Source organism: Neopelma chrysocephalum, unplaced genomic scaffold (genome assembly GCF_003984885.1).
Source record: "Neopelma chrysocephalum unplaced genomic scaffold, ASM398488v2 Primary Assembly neopelma1_123, whole genome shotgun sequence".
NCBI classification, from domain to species: domain Eukaryota; kingdom Metazoa; phylum Chordata; class Aves; order Passeriformes; family Pipridae; genus Neopelma; species Neopelma chrysocephalum.
This window is the reverse complement of record NW_020897785.1, coordinates 1,696,214-1,720,590: the sequence shown is the minus strand read 5'-3', so window position 1 is coordinate 1,720,590 and position 24,377 is coordinate 1,696,214. Positions and strand designations below refer to the sequence as shown.

Sequence of the window (24,377 nt, the reverse complement as noted above, 5' to 3'; positions counted from 1 at the left end):
TTTTCCCTTTCACAATCCCAAGGTAAAATTTTGGCACCGTCTCAAACAGATGTTTTGCGTGTTTTCCACTGCGAGTGCCCGTGTTTTCCGTTCCGCTTCCCAGCCTGTTTCCTGAGGTGGGAACTGAGTTCCTCTTTCCATCACCTGCCCAAGAGTTGAAAACTGGCTGGGTTTGAGGAGTATAAAATCTCAAAACTCTGTTTTCAGAGCATCTACCTCTTGTTACAAATAACTTACAGAAAAAGCATTTGATGATGTTCCAAACTATTTGAAACAGAGTGTGCATGAAATTAAGAACAATATCTTCTGCTTTATTTTTTTTTTTATAAGTGACTCCAACAGTCAAAATACAGAACCACAAACAGGAATAAATAGTTTCTCTTACAGTTGGATCGGAGAGAAGGAAAAACAATGAAGAATCATTTTAGCAAAATAAGTCAGAGGATGCTTGTAGTGTGTGGAATCCCTCCAGTTTCTCCTTCAAGACTGTTCCTCCAGCAGTCCTTAACCCCCAGTCAGAGCTTTAATCAACAAATATCTTCATCATAATTTTGATTTATGAATGCTGGGTTGGATTTTTGGTGTAACCATCTCACTATCCTGAGAGCAGCAAGTGAAGTTGCTTAGGAAAGTCTTTAAAATGCTCTATAAAACCCTACTTCCATGGGTACATGGTCTCAGTTTACAGTGAGCCTAAATTTACAGACCTCCTGAGATGGATTTTGTACCCTCCCCTTTATCCCTACAGCCCCAGTGGGCTCCTTGTCCATTTATTTCTCTATTTAATTTTTAAACCTGTTTTGTGGTTTCGACATCCACTGCGCTCCGGGACAAGGAGCTCTGGAGTTTGGGTATAAATAGTGCAGTATTTCACGGACTACCCCTAACTTGGATTGTCTGTTCTCACTCTAGTTGGTGTGCCTGAAGTCACACCTAGAAATAAAGTTACTGTGCCTGAAGTCACACCTAGAAATAAAGTTACTGTGCCTGAAGTCACACTTAGAAATAAGGTTACTGTGCCTGAAGTCACACCTACAGATGAGGTTACTGATCTTTGCAAAGCACGTGGATATTCCTCGTAAACCCTCCTCTTCCCACTTTTCAGGTTCCCGGACTGCGACGAGCCATACCCTCGCCTTGTTGACCTCAGCTCGGCCGGGGAGCCCACGGAGGAGGCCCCAATGGCAGTCCAGAGGGATTATGGCTTTTGGTGCCCTCGGGAGCTGAAAATAGACCCCGACCTGGGCTACTCCTTCCTGAGGGTGCGCGACTGTTCCCCTCCCTGCCCCAACATGTACTTCCGCCGCGAGGAGCTCTCCTTCGCCCGCTACTTCATCGGCGTCATCTCCATCGTCTGCCTCTCCGCCACCTTGTTCACCTTCCTGACCTTCCTGATCGACGTCACGCGGTTCCGCTACCCGGAGCGGCCCATCATATTCTACGCCGTCTGCTACATGATGGTGTCCCTGATCTTCTTCATCGGCTTCCTGCTGGAGGACCGCGTGGCGTGCAACGCCTCCAGCCCCGCCCAGTACAAGGCGTCCACGGTGACCCAGGGCTCCCACAACAAGGCCTGCACCATGCTCTTCATGGTGCTCTACTTCTTCACCATGGCCGGCAGCGTGTGGTGGGTCATCCTCACCATCACCTGGTTCCTGGCCGCCGTGCCCAAGTGGGGGAGCGAGGCCATCGAGAAGAAGGCCTTGCTCTTCCACGCCAGCGCCTGGGGAATCCCGGGCACTCTCACCATCATCCTCTTGGCCATGAACAAGATCGAGGGCGACAACATCAGCGGCGTGTGCTTCGTCGGCCTCTACGACGTGGACGCGCTGAGATACTTCGTCCTCGCCCCTCTCTGCCTCTACGTCGTCGTGGGAGTCTCCCTCCTCCTGGCCGGGATTATCTCCCTCAACCGGGTCCGCATCGAAATCCCGTTGGAAAAGGAGAACCAGGACAAGCTGGTGAAGTTCATGATCCGCATCGGCGTGTTCAGCGTCCTGTACCTCGTGCCGCTGCTGGTCGTCATCGGCTGCTATTTCTACGAGCAGGCCTATCGCGGCGTGTGGGAGACCACGTGGATCCAGGAGCGCTGCCGGGAGTACCACATCCCGTGTCCCTACCAGGTGAGGAACCCGCTGTGACGTGTCCGTGGATGATGCAGTGTGGTAAGGATTACTTGTGCAAATGATTTGAGGATGGCAAGAACTTTGCCATCCCTGACTTTCAGTCATTAGGCCTTCTGGAAGACTTGGTGTTGTTGGAAAATCGGAGGCTTCCCTCCGCTGCTCGGTGGCTTTGGAATTTCAGGGCTGCGTGCGACCTATCAGGGGTATAAAGGTGCTATTTTAAACCGACTTCACCACCAGGACTTAATGAGTTTATTTGTGGTCGTTAGAGGAGTGTTGCTCAGGTGGGATTTTGGCTTTTAAACTGAGGTGTCGTCAGCTTGAACACTTGGTTTTTCTGGTTCTTGTCATTTGTCTGCAGTAGTTTTGATGCTTTGACTTGCCTGGAGGTTTTGTGCTCATTTTGTGTGCCAGAAAAACATCTGTATGAAATCTTACTTCAAGTATCTCCTGAAGAGAACCAGAGCTCACAGCTCATCGGGTTTCTTTTTTTTTTCCACTTACCTGCTCAGTTTAATTCAGTTATCACAGGAACAGCAGCCTCTAAGATCAAGCTGTCCCCTGGTTTATTCAGTTTTATTCTGAAATGAAAGTATCTTAGGTATTAAATTTCTTGAAACCTACTTTAGAGCCAAAGTGGGAAATTGTTTTTTGGAATGATTACATAGATCTTTTCTTTAACTTGTTCGAAAGGAACTCTATTTCCAGAAGGTTTTACGGCAAATATCTGCACCTACAGGGATACTAAAGATTAGGATTTTGGCTCTGAAGCAGTTAAAACACCAGCTGAATCATCAGAGCTCACATTTTAATGCAATAAAATATCACTTAAAGGTTTGACTTAGGCATGATAATAATCCTTTTATTACCTTTTAACCCTTTCTGTTGTTTTCCCTGTTGGCTTTTATTAGGGTGGGACTCTTCCACCCAACGTTGGAGCGTTTTTATGGCAGGAAATCTCTGGCAGGGGGGATGTGCAGTTTCATGGGTTTGATTGAGTCTTCCTCGCTGCAGGTTTTAATATGTTAAACTGCTTAAAAAAAAAAGAGGAAAAAAGGGGCTGTGTGGCTTTCTCTTGTTGATTTCAAACAAACACCCACCATACGCAAATCTAAAATTCCTATAAGAACCTACAAAACCAAGAGGGTTTTTTTGCTCCCTCAAAATATCGAACAAAAACTGTTTCAAACACAGCTGAGGGCTGAAATCCTGGCCTGTGGAATAACAAAATCCTTGTAGGGAAGTGCTCCTCCAATCCCCAGCAAACCGTTGGATAATGGCTCAGCAGGAGTCAAAAGAACAATAATGGTTTCATTCACATCAAATTGGGTTGAAGGACCCAGGGACCCCGGGGAGCATTAGAAGGGTTTTTTTCTTTTAACCCGTCCATTTAGGGTTGTTTTATTTTTCCCCCCTCAAACTAAACGTGCTTCCCTAATTAAACAATCCACAGTTATAATTGAAACAGATTTCCAAAGCTGGGGGGGAGGAAGAGGGGGGGAAATAATTTTGTCCTTAGATCATGCCAGTGAAATACATTGTTAAATTGGGGGAAAATTTGGAGCTTTGTGGGGAGTATCCCTCGCTTCCTAAACAAGATCGTATTTTTATCAGAAATTCACGTTATTTGACTCAACTCCAAATCTCTGAGTGCCTTTCCTGAGGCCAGACTATCCTAAATTTCGAGCTGGAGTTGGCTCCACGTGGATTTTAGGGGTTCATGTGCAAAGCTTGCCCAGGGTTGTGGTGGTTGGGCCCTTTTCTTTTTCCCCGACACCAGCGAATCCGAGGTTAAAAATCCCCGAGTCCGTTCAAGCGTTGCTTCGTCTTTGCCACCAGAGATGATGGCACAGTAATTTATTCTGGAAAATGGCTGATGGTGGGGGGGTGAGGGGGTTGGAATATGCAGCTGCTCCAGCCCTGCCTCCCTCCTGCGTGACTGCTCCGTGTGGGAAAGACCACGGGGTTAATCCTGTGCTGGATTCTCCTGGATGCTCCTGGAGCCAGAGCTGGTATTCCAGTGAAAACTCGTGTTTGGCTTCCTAAAGGGATAAATAATCCCAAAAAGGAGTGAACAACTAGATGCCTGTGTGCCTCCACCTTGGTTTTTGGCTACCTGGATGTTTCCAGGCTTGACCCGGATACACATTTTCCTGGTTATTTGGCAGATCTGGGAAGTGTCCGTTGCTTTCCATGTGAAATAAAATCTGTTTTTCCACAAAGACGGGGAATCAATATCCCAGTATTCCAGCTCTTTGAGGAGCAAGTGGAAGGCCAAAAGGAGCTCATGTTACCTTAGCTTGCCCTTGGTGTCCTCCACACTCCCAAGTTTCTGGGAGAGAATAGGAAAGAGGGGAAGGGTTTGTAGGAGCTGTAGCAGCTCTGTGACCACATCCCAGTCCTCGGTTTTCTAAGGATCATCCTTTTCCACCCCTTGCTATGGGCAGGGACACCTTCCACTAGCCCAGGTTGCTCCAAGCCCCATCCAACCTGGCCTTGGACACTCCCAGGGATCCAGGGGCAGCCACAGCTTCTCTGGGCAACCTGTGCCAGCCCCTCCCCACCCTCCCAGCCAAGAATTCCTTCCCAATCTCCCATCTCTCCCTGCCCTCTGGCAGAGGGAAGCCATTCCCTGTGTCCTGTCCCTCCATCCCTTGTCCAAAGTCCCCCTCCATCTTTCTTGTGGTCTCCCTTCAGAAATGAAAGGGGAAAATAAAAGCAGGGAAGTGGACATAATCCAATCATAAAATAATCACATTTAGTCATCTCTTGGTTCAAAATCCATGTTTGCTGCTCCTCCTCCTAATTGTGTTTGGGGAAATAATTCCACATGCTCCTATGGCTGTTCAGTGTGGTAGCAGGATCATCCCAGGGCTGTGTCCAGCCAAATTTTGAATTCCTGTTGCCATAAAAGCTGTAATTCCCTTTCCATCAGCCATCTGACCTCGGGAATAAAGTGAAAAGTTGGGTAAATTGGAAAGGCAAAATTTGAAGTGTGTTTGGCTGCTGTTCCATATCTGTGTCCTGCAGGAACCATGGTGGTTTCTTCCTCACAGGGAGAGTGTCAGAATTTTATTCCTCTTGGAAATTATAAAGGCAACCAAACTTGGCCTTTAACATAAACATGGTGACCTGACCCCAGTCTGTGAAAACAGGTCTCAAAACTGGGATGGATTTGGCTAAAAAGTGAAACAGATGCTCACAAAAGCCTGTCCCCAGAGCTGGTTGTAATGTACATTTCTCTTATGAAAAGTAGGAGATTAAATGGTCCAAAAAAAATCAGATTTCCTGCAAAGTCAAGTAAGTTCTGAGTTAAGATTAATTTCTCTCAAATCCAAATGTAAATGGACTCTTCCTGGTTTCCATGAATGCTTGAGGGCCAGGCTGGCAATGGGTTGATGGGAGAGATTCCCAATTTAGATACTGATGAGAGAGAAAAAAAAAAAGAAAAATAAACTATTTCAAAGGCTTTTGCTGCCCTAATGGGAGTCCTTGAGGAGTGGAATTAATTATCTTTGCTTGGGATCTGATATTCATCATTTCCCTGCTCCTGGACTAAAAGGCCTCAGTGGTACCTTGCTGGGAGTGGAGGTGGTGCCCCTGCTTGTGTTTTCCATGTTATTTGGAGGAATGGAAGCAGATGTGGATTTACTGTTGATGGGGAAGACCTGGCGGCGAGGTGAGTGTAGAACAAATTCAAACTCTGATTTTTACATCAGAAATCCTCTTTTATTTCCCATTAGGAGCTCGATTTTGTGCTGGATGCTGAATATCCATCGTTTATTCCATGTCAGGTGCCTCCACTATCCCAGGTTTCTCCAAGCCCCATCCAACACTTGGACACTTCCAGGGATGGGGCATGATTTGTACCCGACTTAATTAATTATCTGTTTTAAGAGGTCACATTTGCTCTTGTTTGGTATTTTTAGTTTAGGATTTTTGCCACAAAGTTCTGGGGACGTTTTTTGGGGGGAAGGGGCAGGAGAGACATGGAGGTTTTTTGCAATCAGTCCCCTTCAAAAATCAGAATAAAGCCTCAACACCTTTTAAACTCACTTTGTAGATCCTGACGAGCCTTGGTGTGAATCTTTCTAATCATTCCAGAAAGAAAATTCAGGAAGAGGCTTTTTTGCCCATTTTTCAGGAAAATTCATAAATAAGCACTGGAATTTGGGAATCCCATGGACAGATAGTTTTGCTTTGCTAAGAGTTTTATAAACATGCTCCAGCTACTGCTGGAGAAGACTTTTTCCTGCAGGAACAATGAGCACAACCCAACTCCTTTTCAAAAGTAATTTTAACCGAGTTCTTTGAAGCAGCTACTGAGCTTATCTCGAAATCTTCTCTATTTTTCCTTCTGATCTTTGCTTTAAAAAGATTAAACCCGCCTTGGTGGTTGTAAGAACTTAATTATTCAGGTGATGTAATAGCGACTATCGTTTTTATCAGCAGCAAAAATAGACAATCCAGCCCATTTTTTTTTTCCCCTCTCCGGCGTTTCATTCCAAGTCGAGGCTCCGGCCTTGCCCGTGCGGGGAAGTTTTAAAGGTGTTTTTTTTTTTTTGCTGGAGATGGGAGTTCTCAGCCACTCCCTCCTGGTGGTGGCTGCTGTGGGTGGAGAAGAGGATGGATTGTGGTTGCCTGGGATATCAAGGAACGTTTTGTTCGTGGCACCTCTTGTCTGTGAGCGCAGAGAGATGGACCCGGGGCAGGCACAGAGGAGAACAAAGTACCCACCTGCCAATATATTGCTGGTAATGTTAAAACTATAACGCAGTGGGGGTTATTTTAAACATCAGAGAAACGGATTTTAATATCAGGATTGGGCTCTTGTCACCTGCTGATAATTTTGGCTCAGTTTGTCGCTCTTCTTGTCTCCCGTTTTCACAGATTTGATCTAATAGTGGTTAATTTTCAAGATCATTTTGGATGTGGCCTCCCTGCCCACGGCTCTGAGCAACCTGGGATAGTGGAAGGTGTCCCCTGCCCGTGGCATGGGGTTGGAATGAGATGGTCTTCAAGGTTCCTTCCAACCCAAACCATTCTGTGTCCCAAAATTAACTCCGTTGTCATAAAAATCTCTTCATTTCGGGCTGTTTTGGCTCACCAGCAGCTCTTAGGTTGCCTTTTTTTTTAAGTCCTTTTCAAAGGCTTCCCACGGAACAGGAACATTTCCAAGTGTTTCATTCCTCCTTGGAATGGCTTTATCCTTCACTCTGCTGAGTGTCACATCTCCTGGTGCTTATTTGAAATAAAATTGGGCCAAAACAAAAGACACAACACACCAAGACAAGCTGCTCAAAGTTCTGGCTCAACTGAGTCTCTTCATTTCTCCCCCATCTCCCCCCAAAAGGAGAAGAAAAACAACAAAAAAAAGCTTTATTGATATTCAGTTTCTATTTTCACTTTTATATATTCTGGTTATTTTTTTAATTTTTTTTTATGTTCAGTTTATTTTTTTTTCCCGCGAAAATTCTGAACAGGCATTTGAATTTACTGCAGAAATGTTAAATTTTGGGATGGCCAGGTCAACTTGCTGCCTTTTCTTCTTGGCTGTGCCCTGGGTGACATGTTGGACTTTACTTTCATGCCCAAGTGCTTTGGAACAATCCTATGCAGGGACCGAAGCAGAGAAGGGACAGGGCTGACAAACACCTCACTGAAAACAGCTCAAGGAATAATTGTTGACACGTAGAATCCGTGGTTTTGTGGGGCTGGTCATGTTGGGATGGAGTTTCTCCATTTTTATGTGGTATTTTCCTTTTTTCTCCCCTGTTTTTTCAATTTTTTTTTTTGTTTTTTTCCCTGTTTTTTCAAATTTTTTCAAATTTTTTCCATTTTTTCCTTTTTTTCCAATTTTTTCCTCATTTTTTTCAATTTTTTTTTTCATTTTCTCCACTGATCAGGGATGTTGCCACAGTCTTTTTAAATCCAACATGTCTCAGCTGTTTGGCCATCTGTGGGTCTCCCGTGTGGGGGGAGTGACTGGGCTGGGTGCAGAAAAGAGGCTTTGTTAGGAAGTGTCTCAGCACCATCCCTGTGTGGCAGAGGCATAAAGAGAATATATTTAGGAGTGTCTATAAACCGAGATTCCTCCTCCCCCTTCTTTTTCATTAGTGATTGTTTAGAATTCCTGGTGGAAGAGGTAATGGATTTGCTTAAATCTGCCCTCAGGAGGTGCTTCTTGTTGGGTGTAATTATTCCATCCTAAAGGAAAAAAAAAACCCCAAAGGTTGAGATAAAACCAGATTTTCTTAATCAGAAGAAATGGAGCAAATCTGAATTAAGAGCTGGGCTTCCTTCAAAAACAAATGTAACATCAGCTCAGAGCAACATATTTATTAATCAGAGTATTGCTCTGCTTCCTAGCAATGATTCAGGTCATTTCTGCTGATTTAGATGCTTAGGGAAAAGAATATATTCAAGGAAAATAATACATTAAAGTGAATTTCTCAGAATTCTCCTTGTCAGCTTTAACTGAGTCTCCTCCTCACACACCCAAGGACTCGGGATAAATCCCACACAGGATGTGGTGTGTTCCCTTATCTCCCCTTGGCAACCTCCAGTGCATTAGCAGGGAGTGAAAGCAATCATTCCATGCAATCGTTTCATCACCTGACTCATTTCTGGCCGGCTTTTAATTGGATTGTCTGAGCCAGAGCCAGGGGGAAATGGGAAATGGCGATTTCCCAACCCTTCAGACAGGGTGATTTGGGCCCAACACAACTCCTCAAGGTTTCCTTTTGTTTGCCAAAGGAGGTCAAATCCTGCTATTTTTGAGTCCTCATTCTCATGCCATTCTCTTTTTAATAATCTTCTTGGAACAGCCTCGAATTCTGGTTATTGAGGAACCTTTTTTTTCCCCCGCTGGCTCTATAATTGCGATTAAAACATCACCAAAAGCTGAGTGGGGAGCTCAGATTCTTCTATTTTCGAAGCACCAGTCGCTCTTGACTCCCAGAGCTGGATGGTGACAGGAAACCCAAACCTAAAAACAGATTCATCTCATTTTAATAAATCAAAGGAAATTTCTTGTGATTTACATTTGGAAATTAGGAGTGGCAATGCATAATCCTGAGATTCAGGGTTGCTTTGGGATGCTGGGCAGTCACATCAAATAGCCAGCTGGCAAAGTTGGAATGTTGACTGCAGCTCTCTGAACCTCCATATATTCCAAATATTCCACATCCAGGTGGGTTTCAGTGGCTCTTTGTGCCATGAATGCCTTGTCCTGTCAGCACAGAAACACCAGGTACAAGAAATTCGGGATATACTGCACTGCTGTGCATTTATTCCCAGTGACTCCAGAGTATTGCCAAATAATTTTGGAAGCTTAAGCCCTGGGAGGGTCCTTAGTTTGGAGTGTCTGGGATCAGGATTGAGCATCTCTGACACTCACATGAACCAAATACAATATATTTTTTTTTACTTGTGTTTTGTTTATTTTTATCTTTTTAGTAGAGTTTTTGAAGGCATTATGTATCACCCTTAATGCTGAACGACGTTAAAAGTATCTGTTATGCTCCAAAAAAAATCCACCAAGACCAGGTTCTCTTCCTCTTTTTCACCATGGGAGGGTCAAAGTCTGAACACGGGACTGAAGAGCAGGACAATAATAAACTGATGAGCATCAAAACCCATAAAAATTATCAAAACTGATGAGCTGTGTCCTCTCCCAGGATGTAGAAAATTCCCAGATCAGGTGTATGCTTTGATCATGTTACTCCCTGTGTTTGAATTTTGGGAATTCTCCTTCTAAAACTGCATTATTTTATAGGTTTAACAGCCTGATTTTAATGTATGGAAATACCTCAATCTCTCCTCCTGAAACAGCTCTTTCAGGGGGAACTAAGAGGATTTTTAAGTAGAAATAAGGCATTAATAACTCTTGTTATTATATTTGAGTGTATTAATAATACAGTATTACACCGTACAATTTTCTCAATTGATGGAATAACCCCGGCACCAAATTATTTTTCAAAGACTCAGTAAAACTGATTTTTAAAAAATCAACTAACAGAAATTATTATTAATGTCACTCCATTCACCCCATAACTTGAAAAAAAAAAGTTCTGTAGCCTAATGAACATAATCTTTCTGCCTGTGGAGAATAAGAAATATTTTATAAATGCCACCTTTCCTAAAATAACCTTTTTGTTTCTCCCCTAAGTTCTGTACTTTTACTTTGAGCAATGGTTTGGCCTTCGTTTGCATCTTTATAAAACTACCCTGATGTTTTTCTTATGGTTTTTTCTCCAGTGATTTCACAGTTTTTTTTAATTGCCAAGTGCCTTCGTCCAAGTTGTGGGAGTTCCTTAGTGGGGATATATTCCTGAATTCTCTCTTGCAAGAATGGAATTAATTTCAGGAAAGAACATCAACTCCCAAGCATATTAAGGCTGCAAAGATTTTAGTCTAATTAAGTTTTTAGCACTGGGGTTGACAGAAATCAGATTTGCTGGTTCATTAGGGGTGTGAGGTTTTTTTTCCCTGATTTGTTGTTTGATTCCCAATGAAGTGCTAATGCCTGAAGAAAAAAATTCCTGTTTTTTTTCTGAATGGCAACAGGGAACTTCCAACCCCTTCTGGCCGTGGGACAAATCTGCCAAATGCCTCAATACCCCAAATCTGGCAGATTTACCATTAATAATTGGTCAGGAGTTGGACCTGATATCTCAGACAGCTCATCCAACATTAATTCATTATTAAGTGATCCAAAGGGAGGAATATATTCAAGGATTGTGATGCGATTCCTTAATCCCAGTGAGAAGAGGGAAGGGAAGCAGTGCTGGGGTGAACAGCTGCGTGGAGGGTGGGGCCTTGTTTGCTGTTTTGGGGACACCCCACTTCACCTTGTCCCTGCCCACGGGAAAAGGAAGGAGGGTCCAGGTATTCCATGGATTCTACACCGAGCTGGATTTGCTTTGCCCATTTTTAGACTCGTGGGCCCAGTTCCTCACTGGCAGGGAGGTGCTTGGGAATTCCCAACCCTGGCTGGCACTTAAAGAAACGAGTGGCTGAGGCTGGAATGCTGCCTCTGCTCCAGGACAAAGCCAGGAACCCCCAGACATCCCGGTGGCTCCATGGGGATCCGGCTTTCCCTGATAAACGGGGTGTTCTCCCAGCAGGAGCTGCAGAATGACCTGTCTTGAGGTTGCCGGGAGACACCTGTGAGACGGAGCCGTGTCCTTGGGCCTTCCCATCCCGGGAATGCCGGCGCGGAGCTTCCCGGTGACAGTGACGAATGCAGGGCCTGGAGGGCAGGAGTTGGAGTTATTAAAACTCCAGGACCTTTTTACTTGTCCTCTGGGATCCCTTTTCAAGCAGGAGATGGATGAGGGAATGCTGCATTCACCTTGTGTTGGCCGTTATCCAGGCTGTTTGTCCAGTAAATTATGAGATTCCGCTGTGTTCCCTCTGACTCCTGGTGAAACCAGTCCTTCCCTGAATTCATTCTGCTCCCATATATTTCTTTCCCATATCAAGCCAGAGGAACTCAAGAGAAAATCTTCTGAAATATAATTAAATGTGGCTTTTAACCGTGCTGTGGAAGCAGTTTTTGGAAGGGTTGTATTTTTTTAGGCACTTACACAGATAAAATTCCTGGGAAAAAAATATGTATTTTAGGTGAGTTTGGCATGGAGAGAAGGATCTGCAGTGCCTGGGCTGACACAGCTCCTGGAGTGAATGAGTTTCCTCTGGAATAGCCTGTTTCCCATTCAGGTGGTAATTTTATGAGCGTTTATTACAGTTTATTTATTTACTTTTGGGTTGGGTTAGGTTTGAAATTGTTACCCGTCCAAGTCTTGCATAGTGGCCAGAATGGTACCAATGGTACCAATGTTAAAACAAGCAAGATTTTAATAATAATTTATTTTACAGAGACAAACCCTACTACATTTTACTGGGAAAGAAATTATATATAATAGATACATGTTTATTTATATAATTATAATATATATTATATTACATAATTATATATATTATATTATATTATATTTTATGTATTATGTTATACTATATATTATAATATATAAAATATAAATTATATATTATAATATGTATTATATATAATAATATATATTATCTAAATATATATAATTATATATGTAATACGTATTATAGCATTAAATATTGTATATTAAATATTATATATTATATATTAAATATTATATATTTTATATATTATAGTATATAATGCCTGTAATTATATATGTGATATAATATATTGTAATTATATCAATAGATACATATATATATAATATATATTATATATATATAATTATATATGGATATAATTCTAAGTCTCAGAGCAATGACAGTGATGGAAATGGCTCTGAAAGCGAGACCCTTAGGTCAGATTCCCTTTGGTCTTTCCCCCACTTTTCCCATTTCCATCCAAAGGAGGGGTTAATTTGAATTTCATTGCTTTCCACCCGTGGGGAAATATCAAATGCTCAGCATTATCACAGCCCCGTGCCCCAGAGGAGGGGGACAGGTGGTGTGTTTGGCCCTTCACTCCCCATCCACAGCGAGCTCATTAATTTGTGGATTCGCGCATTTTCCTGGGAAGAGGCCGCCGGTCTCTGTCCCTAAAAAGCAGCTGTGATTGATCATCGGGGGCAGGAGGGGAAAATCCTCGGGAATTAGTTATATGAGCATTTAAATGAACGCTGTTCCTGCGAAGGAGTGTTGCTTTTCCCGGGAGGAATGTGGAAATCGATGTTTTTAACCTCCTTCTAGAGCACCTGCCGCCGCGTGTTCCGTGAGGGAAGCGGTGCCTCCAAAACCGTTGGAGTCTTGGATTCTCCAAGGGAAACACGCTTCTGTTGGATGCTCTGCACCAGCCCAGCAGATGGGAGGGGGAAAAAAATCGGGTTACAGAAATCCTGCTGTCACATCTGGGATCTTGGTCCCTGCCAGGACTCGTTGGGTGCAGCCTCGGTGCTCCTGGGACGTGGAGCCCTCAACCCCAAACTGCTCCTGCGTCTCCTTGCCTGGTTTTTGGTGTTAGTTGGATGTCTCTGAGGGCCTGGAGCTGCACATTGAGGAGGAATTCTGGGCTGTGAGGGTGGGGAGGCCCTGGCACAGGTTGCCCAGAGAAGCTGTGGCTGCCCCTGGATCCCTGGAAGTGTCCAAGGCCAGGTTGGAGCAACCTGGAATAGTGGAAGGTGTCCCTGCCCATGGCAGGGGTTGGAACTGGATGGTGTTTAAGGTCCCTTCCCACCCAAACTATTCCAGGATTCTATGATTACATGAAGCTGGGATGGCTCCAGGCTGGGGTTCTCAGTTTCCCATCAGACAAATCCTGTGGGATGCAGCTCCAAGGAATTAAAGGAAAACACTGAGCTCCAGGGAGAGCTTGGAGCCCCTTCCAGAGCCTAAAGGGGCTCCAGGAGAGCTGGAGAGGGTCTGAGGACAAGGGATGGAGGGACAGGACACAGGGAATGGCTTCCCACTGCCAGAGGGCAGGGAAAGATGGGAGATTGGGAAGGAATTCCTGGCTGGGAGGGTGGGGAGGGGCTGGGCTGGAATTCCCAGAGAAGCTGTGGCTGCCCCTGGATCCCTGGGAGTGTCCAAGGCCAGGTTGGAGCAACCTGGGCTAGTGGAAGGTGTCCCTGCCCATGGCAGGGGATGGATTAGATACCTCTAAAGTCCCTTCCCACCCAAACCATTTCTATATTATATATCTATATTATATACCTATATTATATATCTACATTACATTCTTATATTATATTTCTATACTATATTTATATATTATATTTCTATATGATGTTTCAACATTATATTCCCTGCCAGTGGGGCTTTACTATAAATAAAGACCCAAAGCAGATCATTGGAAAATGTTTTGCATTTTGAGTGATGTGTGGAGTTTGGACATTCCAGGTGAATTCATGATTCCATGCATTGTAAAATTGTATCTAACCCTGTCCAAGCCTGCAACAACTTCACTGTTTTAAGTTGTATTTTTGACTCTTCCTAAATAGCTGGGCAGTAAAGAAGTGAAAATCTCCTTTAAATTTTTTTCTTGGAATTATTTATGGCACCCAGAGTGAATATATTGAGCCAGAAGTGTTGATATCAAGTGATTTATTGCAGTATCTCCATGGAAGTAATACAGTGAGCAACTGGGAGCTTTAGTGCTGGAACTGGTGGTTTATTCTTAATGCAAAAATCAAATTAAATTCCCTTCAGGGCAGGAGTTCTGCCAGGGGAGACTTGGCCCTGTGGACAAGCATTATATATGTAAATTTAAAAATATACCTGAACATCACCTTCATTAAGAAATGATGAATTTCACCACTTATTCCACTTAATGCCACATAATGAAATAATGAGGTTAATTTTTGAGAGCTTCGTTTTTGTCGGGTAATTTTTTTAACTGGGCGGTTGTTCATTTTTTTAATTTTTTTTCCCCTGAATCTCACAGGTTGGTGACAAAACCACCCAGAAAACCCTCAGACTTGTCCTGGTTAAATGGTGGCAAGTGTAGGAAGATCCATTTGACCCTTTGACTGGGTCAAATACCCCTTTGATTTTCCTTGGGGCAGAGGTGGATGGGGAACACTGAGAAAATCTTCCAATAATACTCATTAATTTCTACGCTTTTATTTCCCGCCTGCAGTGGTGATAATATTAAAATTGTGCAATAATACAAAGTACTAAACCAATTATCCTTGTGTTTTCACTGGTCCATGTAGAAGCGGTGCTGCCCCTCAGCGTTAAATGGTTGGAATATTCAAAGGGTGTGAATATTCCTGGAAAATCCTCTTGGCACGGGGACTACACTGAATCCAGATTTTCAGTTTGGGGGAAAAAATGGTCCTTGATGTTGTTCTAGGAGGTTGTGTCTGTGTTTTTATGTTAAAACAGGCTCAGAGGATCAGAGGGAAGCTCTGACTCTCACTGTCAACATCTTTGGTGAACCGATAACACTCAGCTTTAAAAGATGCCCCACAGTTCGTGTTGGAAGCTATTCCAAAATCCTGCTCCCATGAAAATGGCGTTTCCTCATGGCTGCTGCAGCCCTATTTCTTTCCTATTGCTCAGTTTAAATTGGTTTTTTCCCCCACATTTCAGTGTTTAGCTGTTTCATTTTACGTAGCCATTGTGCTTTTTGCGCTCTCTCGTCCTTAAAGGGCCAGAGAGCATCACCTGAACATCCCCTTCTTCTTCTTCCAGGAGGGTCTGGCTGTTCCCTGCCCTCCTGCCGGCCCTGCTTGACATCCCTCTGAATTCCCAGGGCTGTGCAAAGCATTCCAGCCTCACTTTTGCCTCACAGAGCAACGTTCCCCGGCTCGAAACGTCGTGTTGGAGGTTTTCTGACCAGTCCTCCCTCTGCTGTGATGAAAAGCAGGGGAAGCTCTTCCTATACATCCCAAGTCAGTTAAGGGGTGTTTGAGATCATAGAATCATGGAATGGTTTGGGTTGGAAGGAATCTTAAAGCTCAGCCTGTCCCAACCCCCTGCCATGGGCAGGGCCACCTCCCACTATCCCAGGTTGCTCCAAGCCCAGTCCAGCTTGGCCTTGGACACTTCCAGGAATCCAGGGGCAGCCACAGCTTCTCTGGGAATTCCAGGCCAGACCCTCAACACCCTCACAGGGAAGAATTCCTTCCCAATATCGCAGCTGTCCCTGCCCTCTGGCAGTGGGAGGCCATTCCCTGTGTCCTGTCCCTCCATCCCTTGTCCAAAATCCCTTGTAAATAGTTCCTCTCTCCATGTTTCCTGCAGGCCCCTTCAGGTCCTGGAAGGCCACAATCAGGTCACCCCAGCACTTTCTCTTCTCCAGGCTGAACAATCCCAGCTCTCTCAGCCTTTGTTGGAATTCCATGGTCACAGTGACAGTGTCACACAAGTACTTTTAGAGGACTTAATTCCACCAGCATAAATTTGTTCCTTTCCTCTGCAGCTCGGTGGTGTCTTTGAGGCTTAAACCCAAAGTTCTCCGTCCTTGAAGGTTCAGTTTTTGAGCTGAGTTACCGATTCAAGAAGGCCCCTGGATGCCTGTTTGTTTTACAGCTGCCCTACAGGCCTTCCCAGAAGGAATATCTTTGTGTCTTCGCCGCGTCTTTTCCAAACAAACCCTTTGTACATCAAAACGTTGGCAAAAATAAGCCTTGTGAGCGTTTTCGAGCTGATCTCCCCGAAGAAAGAGGGTTTTGCTGGGTTGATAAGAATCAGGCAGATGTATCTCGCTGGTGCCTCGAATTCCCAAGGGAGGGAAACAGGGTGTAACCAACCACTGAAGGCCAAGGAATAAAGGATCAGCATTGAGCATCCATGAAACATTCCACTGGGATTTTTCCCAGCGGCACCCGCAGCACCTGGTCCTATATAGGTTAATCCCGTCAAAGAGACGAGTCTTTATGATTTGTAGGCTAGAAAATATTTCACAGTTATTCAGGGCACACACAAAAGGACCAGAAATACAAATAAAAGGCCAAGACCTCACAGCAGTTGAGCCTTTTGTTTGAGGCAGGACCGGGCTCCGTCATGGTCCGGGGAGCCCCGGGACAAAGGAGCCCCGGCCGTGTTTGCTTTGGCTCCGGGCAGGGAGAGTTGGTTTAAATGAGTTTATAAATGGAGGAGTGAACTAGGATGGGTTGGAGAATCCTCTTTTTTTTCTCCTTTTCTCTCCCCAGGTGCCTCAGATGAGCCGCCCGGATTTGATCCTGTTCCTCATGAAGTATCTCATGGCCTTGGTGGTCGGGATTCCCTCCGTGTTCTGGGTTGGGAGCAAGAAGACCTGCTTTGAGTGGGCCAGTTTCTTCCACGGGCGCAGGAAAAAAGAGTGAGTTTGGGAATCTGTGGGATGAACTGGCAAATCACCTCTGCCCTCATAGTCCTGGAAGAGTATTTTGGTTGGTTTTTTTTGTGGACAGGACACGAAAACAATCCATGTTTCTGCTTCATACATAAAGCAGATACTTATTTCTAAATAAAAAATAACTCATTGATTTTGAAGATTACTTGTTCCTTTAATTTCGTGTATATATAGATAACAAATATGCTATCTTCTAATATTTATACATTGGGGTTTTTTTTCTCCTTCCTCAGTCATAGTGTGTTGTGATCAGGGTAGAGTTTTGGTTCTTAGAGTTTTTTGGTCTTCATCATTAAATAAAGATTTCTGTGGCAGACCACTCATGCATGAGAATGTAACTGCACCTGCCCATTATTTAAAACACATATTTATCTACATATATATTCATACATATATATGTAGATAATATGTATGCATATTTATATGTATGTGTATATAACATATAACATACATATATATGTACATAATATATACATTTTTAATATATAACATATATATACTTATGTATGTTTGTTAACTATACCACAAGGTACTTGAAAATACTTGAAAAAAGGGACAGTTTTGTTAGGAACTTCTCACTATCCACAGGGGAGTGAGGAAGGATAAAACAAGCAACAGCTCAAAAAAACCCTGAAATTCCTTATTTTTCCCATAATTTGGTCCCAGAATCAAATCTACATTCCTCTGTCTTCAAAATATTTTTAGCAAGAATTAGTTTTCAGGTGAACACCACAACTACTCTGCCACTTACAGAAAGAGGTGGAACTGAAAGGTTTTATTTATAAATGTGGTTTTCTAGTCAACTGAATCAGACCTTTAAATTGAAGTTAAACACAAGTGCTTTTCACCGTGGTCGCAGTTAAAAGAATCTGTCTCTGCTTTCAATTTCCATTATGCATTAGTGCTGAAGTGCAGTTTGATAAAGGGACAATTAGAATGTCTTGGAGCTTCTGCGAGGGTGAAATTAATTGAGACCAGGGTGTGGCATAAATTTAGAGACAATCTGTGTGGTTTGGTAGTAGCTGTGAGGAGCTATTTTCATAACAAATATTGTGTTTTAAATAGATGTTTTTAAAATAGACCCACAAAGACAGAAGCGTTTGAGTCCTCCATGACTTTTTGCCCGTCCTTAGCAGGATGGAGCCAGATTCCTTCATTTTCCTTTGAGCAGGAAGAGACAGAGCCGATACAAACCTCCCTCTTCAGGGAGCCTGGCACCCTCTGGGAGCCAGAAAACCGGGAGGAGGAGCTGGCCAGGCACAGGAAAGGGAACAGCACAGAGAGTGGGAGGGGAGCAAAAGGCCTCCACAAGGAAGAGATTAAATCCCAAAAAGGAATGTCGGGGATGTGCTGCAGCTCCTTTCATCACACCCCGGTGGAGCAGCCAAGTGTGTGAGTGCAACCCTGGGGCTGAGGCCGCAGGGCAGCGCTTGGGTATTATTTTATATGTTTGTGTTTCGCCAGGTGCCGCCCTCCTGAAGGTTCTAATCCAGACTTTAGATGGTCTTTTGAGTGAGGAGGTGGCTTCCCGTGTTCCCCCAGAGGCAGTTCCCTGGGGAATCCGAGCCTGCCGGGTCGCAGCGCTATCCCAAGGATTTCTCTTGTACCAACATCCGCAAACCAACCCTGCAAACGCTGTGATCATTCCCATGTCCAGGCTGGAGGGTCAGGCACGGGGATTAGGATGGATTCAAGAACATGGACTTTGCTAAAATACCCAGCTACAGAGATGCTTCAAAATGATGAGGCAATTAGGGACACAACAATGCAAACAGAGGGTGTGATTTGCCAAGCTGTGCCCGCTCGTTCTGTTTGTAAAGCAGTCCCACCGCCGCAATTAGCGTTAATTGTTCCAACTGCTTGTCTTGCTCAGAGTTGTAAACGAGAGTCGCCAAGTGCTGCAGGAGCCAGACTTCGCCCAGTCTCTCCTGAGGGATCCCAACACCCCCATCATCCGAAAGTCCAGGGGCACTTCCACGCAGGGCACCTCGACCCACGCCTCCTCCACCCAGCTGGCCATGCTGGACGACCAGAGGAGCAAGGCAGGGAGCGTCCACAGCAAAGTGAGCAGCTACCACGGCAGCCTGCACCGCTCGCGGGACGGACGGTACGTGTGTCCCAAAACGTGGAGTCATGGAACGGCCTGGGTGGGAAGGGGCCTGATAGCTCACCCAGTCCCAACCCCCTGCCATGGCTAACCTGGCCTTGGGCACTTCCAGGGATCAAGGGGCAGCTACAGCTGCTCTGGGAATTCAATCCCAGCCTCTCCCCACCCTCCCAGCCAAGAATTTCTTCCCAATGTCCCATCTCCCTCTGCCCTCTGGCAGTGGGAAGCCATTCCCTATGTCCTGTCCCTCCATCCCTTGTCCCAAGTCCCTCTCCAGCTCTCCTGGAGCCCCTTTAGGCACTGGAAGGGGCTCCAGGATCTCCCTAGATCCTTCCCTTCTCCAGGTAAACACCCACAGCTCTCCCAGCCTGGATCCAGAGCCTGAGATTCTGGGAGTCCACAACCTCTCTGGGAAAATGGTGTAGAAGATTGGACAGGTCCCTGCCTGTGTGGCCACCATGGTGCTAAAACTGGATGTTCTTCTATGTTCTCCCTGTTAGTGTCTGGATTGGAGAGAGAGAAAATAAGATGCTATTTTCAGAGTCCCTGCAGATCTCCACGAGTTACACAGCATGGCTGTGTCCAGTGCCGATTTTCCTGCACATGGAAAAACAGACCTGTCCCGACATCAGCTCAGTAATTTTGTGGCTGCTTTTGTCTGTGTGCAAATAGCCCTGGCCCTGCTGAAGCAAAGGAGAGCACAAATTGCCTGCTCTGACTTGAGGTGTGGTTAAGGTTTATAACACAATTTATCATCGAGTGTTTTACTCCCCTAATTACTGATATGCTGGAGTAAGAACCGAGTAAGAACCATTGTGAAAGGAGCTGAAACGCTTTGCCTGGGGCTGTGTGAGCCCAATGACTGAGCGAAGCAGGGGAAGGACTTTCCTCCCAAGAGCAGAGGGTTGATGAGATCTATTTAGTTGTGCCCTGAGCGAGGCGGTAACGACGGCAATAATTGTCCCGTGTTTTCCCCGACTCAGGTACACTCCCTGCAGCTACAGAGGAGTGGAGGAACGACTACCTCACGGCAGCATGTCCCGACTGACCGACCACTCCAGGCACAGCAGCTCCCACCGGCTGAACGAGCAGTCACGGCACAGCAGCATCAGGGACCTCAGCAGCAACCCGCTGACACACATCACGCACGGCACCAGCATGAACCGCGTCATCGAGGAGGATGGCACCAGTGCCTGAGCCCGGAGGAGCGCTCCCAGAGCGTGGAGTGGTTGCTCAGCTCGTGGTCCCTTCCTCAGTATTATCATCCTCTCGTCAGGTGCTGAATTTGGGCTGAATCAGGAAGCCAAAAGCGGCGTCGCAGCCGGACGCTCTCGAGGAGCTCCAGTGTTCAGCTGTCCCGAATTCCTGAGTAAAAAGCCTCCTTTGAACCTCTCTGTAGGTGATTATTTATTCCATGGCTGGTCCTCATCAGACACCACTCCTGAAAATCTTTGTGGAAAATGGTCTCCCTTTTCCTCCCTCTCTCCCTCTGCGTGTCGGGAGGTGTCACCCCGAAAACTCACTGCCGGGGTTGCACTGAGGGTTTTTCTGGTGAGACTTGGGAACTCCTGGTTGCTGAAGGAATTCCTCAGCACACCTCCTTGACACAATTCCTGCCTGTCTCCGTCGTGTACATCAGGAGAAGACACATCAAATGCTGCCCGAGGGACACCTGTGCGAGCTGGGATGGTCACACTGGAAACACAAGGGAGAAGGAAACCCCACTGAGGATCCCCAGCTCTTCCCAGAGCTGCTCAGGCTCAGCCGCTGGGACGGGGTGGGAGGGTGGGGGGAAGAGACACAGGCAGGAAAGAGCAATTTTTTTATAACTTGTAATTGTCCTTGCTTTTTTACAAAAAGACTATTTAAATTTTCTACTCGTTTACAGTTTCTGTAGGAAGAGAACGGCTTTTCAAACCAGTTATCAAGATGATATTCAGCCACTTATTTTTTAGAGTCCTGTACAGAAGCTGAGATTGCCTGTTCCTGATCTATTTAAAAAAAAAAAAATTATAATAGAAAAGCTGAATTTTTCCCCCAACCAGGAATGTAGAGCCCGTTCCCTACAACCAGAGCAAGGCCTGTTTCCGAGCCCCAGCTCCACGGTGAGGAAAGGCTGAGGCCAAAAGGACCGGAGGAGTTTATTCAGGGATGATCCGCCTGCCTTGCGATGTCACGGCTGGTTTGGGGAGGATTCTCTGTGCTGAGCAAGAATTAGAAAATGAGTGGGAGAAATCCAGGCAGGAGCTGCCCACAGACGGGGAAAGAGCAGGATGTGGCAGCCGGAATTGCTGTCTTGAGGAGGAGGAGATGGGATCCATTGTAAATTTTTGGCTCCTTCCCAGCCAGGGATTTTGCATTATGGATCAACCTCTGCTGTAGGGTGTTTTCTTCTCATTCAGATTCACAGTGGAGAATTCTCACTTTGGGCTTTTTTAATGTGGAAACACTCTGTTGGGATGCACTGGAGGCAGAAGTGGAGGCACGTCCTGGACGGTGCCGTGGATCTTCTGGAGCATCTGCTGTCGGGATTCATTCAGCGTGAGGAAACACTGATCCCATGTAAACCTACCTCAGTAATTACTACAGACCATTGCTGGGAGATGAATCCATATTTTTGCATTGTCCTTACGTAATTCCCTTTCCGAGGCACGTTGGAGAAGCCTTTGGAGACGGTTTGTGTGGCACATCCTCGAGGGCAGGGACAGGGCAGCAGCTCCCGGGCTGCTCCACAATTACTCCTGTTAATTGTTGCTGATGACACAACAGCAAAGCCGGGGGATCAAGGGCTGCCTCGGGAGGCACCGAGTCTTAGAGATACATTTATCCTAAATTGAGATACATTTTTCCTAAATTGTCCTCCTTGCTTCCACCGGGCTTCTTGCTCCAAAGGAGAGGCACAGAGGGAACCCGGCGTGGAATCACAGTCCAGGGAGGGAGTTCTGCACCCGCTCCCCCGGGGCAGAGCACACTCTGCTGTGCCTGTTTGCTCAGCAAACAGCCCCGGGGGCCATCCCCAGGGATAACCGGCTGTCCGCAGGGATAACTGCCCAGATCCCTACAGCGCCTCTTCCAAAGCAGAAAGGGTGTGGAAAATCCCGAAGCCAGCAAAACTACAACTCCCTGGAAGCCCCAGAGGTGGAGCCTTTGTTATTTTCAGGTTCAGCTCCTACTAAATAACCTGCTGCTTCAAAGGGATGATCCATTCAGGAATCTGGATCTGCAGAAGGAGCCAGGAAGCTGAGTTTTCTTAAGCACTGGACCCGGACTAAATAAGCTCAAGTGTTTACATTGATCTTCCTGGCTCAGTTTCCAGTACCTTTTTATATATATATTTATATATATATATAAATTTTAGCCATGCTTTTACTTGTTTAGAGTCAGGGAGGGGAACAGTGATGGAGGTTTGAAACAGATCCTGCTGGAAATGTTAATTTGGGAGGTTCAGTCCCCCTGTTGCCTCCAGATGGGAATATCTCGGCTGTTCCTTGCTCATGGATCCTGTAAAGGACAGACTCCTGTCACCCCAGAGAGGTGATTAAACCTCAAATTAGAGTTCTGGTTGGGGCTTTTTGCCTCCCTGCTGCCTCTCTTTTATCTTCAAAACCTGAGCTCTGGGCAGAGCATTCCTCCCGGGATTTTGAAGCCCATCCCCGATGTCAGATTGTCCCAGCCCTGGTGCAGTTCCACAGCCAGGGCACTTCAGCTCCCAAACCATCCTGCCCAGGGGCTCTGACCCATATCCCAGTTGGAATGTGGCCCAGCCACCACCTCTGGCAGGGGCACCAGGCACGTTTTTGGGGTCCTTTCCTAACTTTGGCACATCCTGCTCACCGGGAAGAGCTCCAGCCTGGGCACCGGATTTCTGGGATTGGTGCCAAGCTTTAAATTCCCCTGGAGCTTAAACCCCTGCTTTAATAAGCCCCTGCCCAGGAGGACAGTTGAGCAGTCACTGGAACACTCCGGGTGCTTTGGGCTTTGGCTGCCTGGATGTTCCTGCAGCTGAACACACATTCCTCGTGGGGGTCCAGCACTGCTTTATCCCTTCCCAGCAGAAACAGGACACCAAAACCTGGACCCCTTCTCCTGGGAAACAGGCAGAGAAGCTGCCCAGCTTCTCCAGCTCATCCCAACAGCAGGTTAATGTATCCCCCTCCTACACACACGAGATGACCTGAGCCCCAAAACTCTGCTCTGCAAGATCGCGACAGCGAAGCTTCCCACAAAACGCACGGCTTCTCATTCCCAGTATTCCCAAGGAGCTGCATCTCCTGGTTTGTGAACCCAATTGCCGCTGACAACAGATTCCCCAGAGCCTGTGATGTTCCTTCTTTCCTAACCCCTTCGTAGCTCTTGTTGTTCACTGCAATATCCCAAATCGGAGCTGCGGCCGCGTTGCATGGAAAAGGAGCAGTCGCCCTTCCCTTGGATCTGTGCCACTCATCCTTTTTTAGAGCACAAACAATCCAACAGCAGCAAAAAGCCACGTTCAGGTGCAAATGTGTTTGTCTGCTCTCGATGCCTTCCCTTTTCCTACACCCAAGTTTTGCTCTGGAAGCGTTGGATACCGGCTGTACTGGGGGTTGGGGGTGAGCACGGGGCCAAAATCCAGCTGCAGCAAAATCCAGCACTGCTCCCAATTTGTTCCAGCAAGGAGGGGAGGGAAAACCCCTCATAAAGGGCTTGAGGAGAAGAGCCAGGAGAGCTGGGTTAATGCCCACCCTTCCAAGGGAACTGACTCCACAGCCCAGTTCCAGGGGGATGAGGATCCCAAAACAGCAGTGGGGAGCGGGCAACCCCCCTGTGCCATGAAACCGGGGCACAGAGCAGAGTAACCCTGCATGGGAGACATCCCGAGGTCCGCCTCAAACAGCAGAATGTCCAGTTGAATGTGAAATTTCCCTTCCTCTCCCCATGTGCTCCTTTCCTACCCGGACTGGGGTTTATTTCCACCCGAGGCGGGGCGTTTTCTGCAGTCTCTGCCTGTCAAGAGCAGCCGTGGGGGCCGTGCATGGGGGCACTTGGTGCATGTAATGCTTTGCCTGGACACTCTTGTGTCCCTGCTGTACCATCATCCACCTGGATGGGAGGGGAAGGAGCTCCCGTGTCCGTGAGTCCCACACAGGGTGGGAACACGGGGGCCAGTCCTGACCCGACCTGCGCTCGGCTCTGGGTAGGCTCGTTTACAGTAGTCCAGTGTCGGTTTTGTAAAGTTTAATTTTTTTAGCACTTTAACTGTGAGTGTACAAACTGTAGTAGGTGTACATTTTCGTTTTAGACCTTTGGAAGTTTTTAATAAAACGTTTGAAACGCC

The 24,377-nt window shown here is 46.1% G+C and overlaps 1 protein-coding gene across 5 annotated transcripts in view; it reads left to right on the top strand.

The window, feature by feature from the left end:
- FZD3 (frizzled class receptor 3) overlaps nucleotides 1-24,377 on the top strand; it is a 51,200-nt gene extending 26,823 nt beyond the window's left edge. For all 5 annotated transcript variants that reach the window (XM_027697809.1, XM_027697811.1, XM_027697812.1 and 2 more), the window contains exons 4-7: nucleotides 1,106-2,123; nucleotides 16,775-16,923; nucleotides 18,830-19,063; nucleotides 20,047-24,377. In XM_027697809.1, coding sequence (XP_027553610.1) covers nucleotides 1,106-2,123; nucleotides 16,775-16,923; nucleotides 18,830-19,063; nucleotides 20,047-20,260 — 1,615 coding nt within the window. In that variant the 3' untranslated portion in view covers nucleotides 20,261-24,377. The remainder of the gene's footprint in view (nucleotides 1-1,105; nucleotides 2,124-16,774; nucleotides 16,924-18,829; nucleotides 19,064-20,046) is intronic.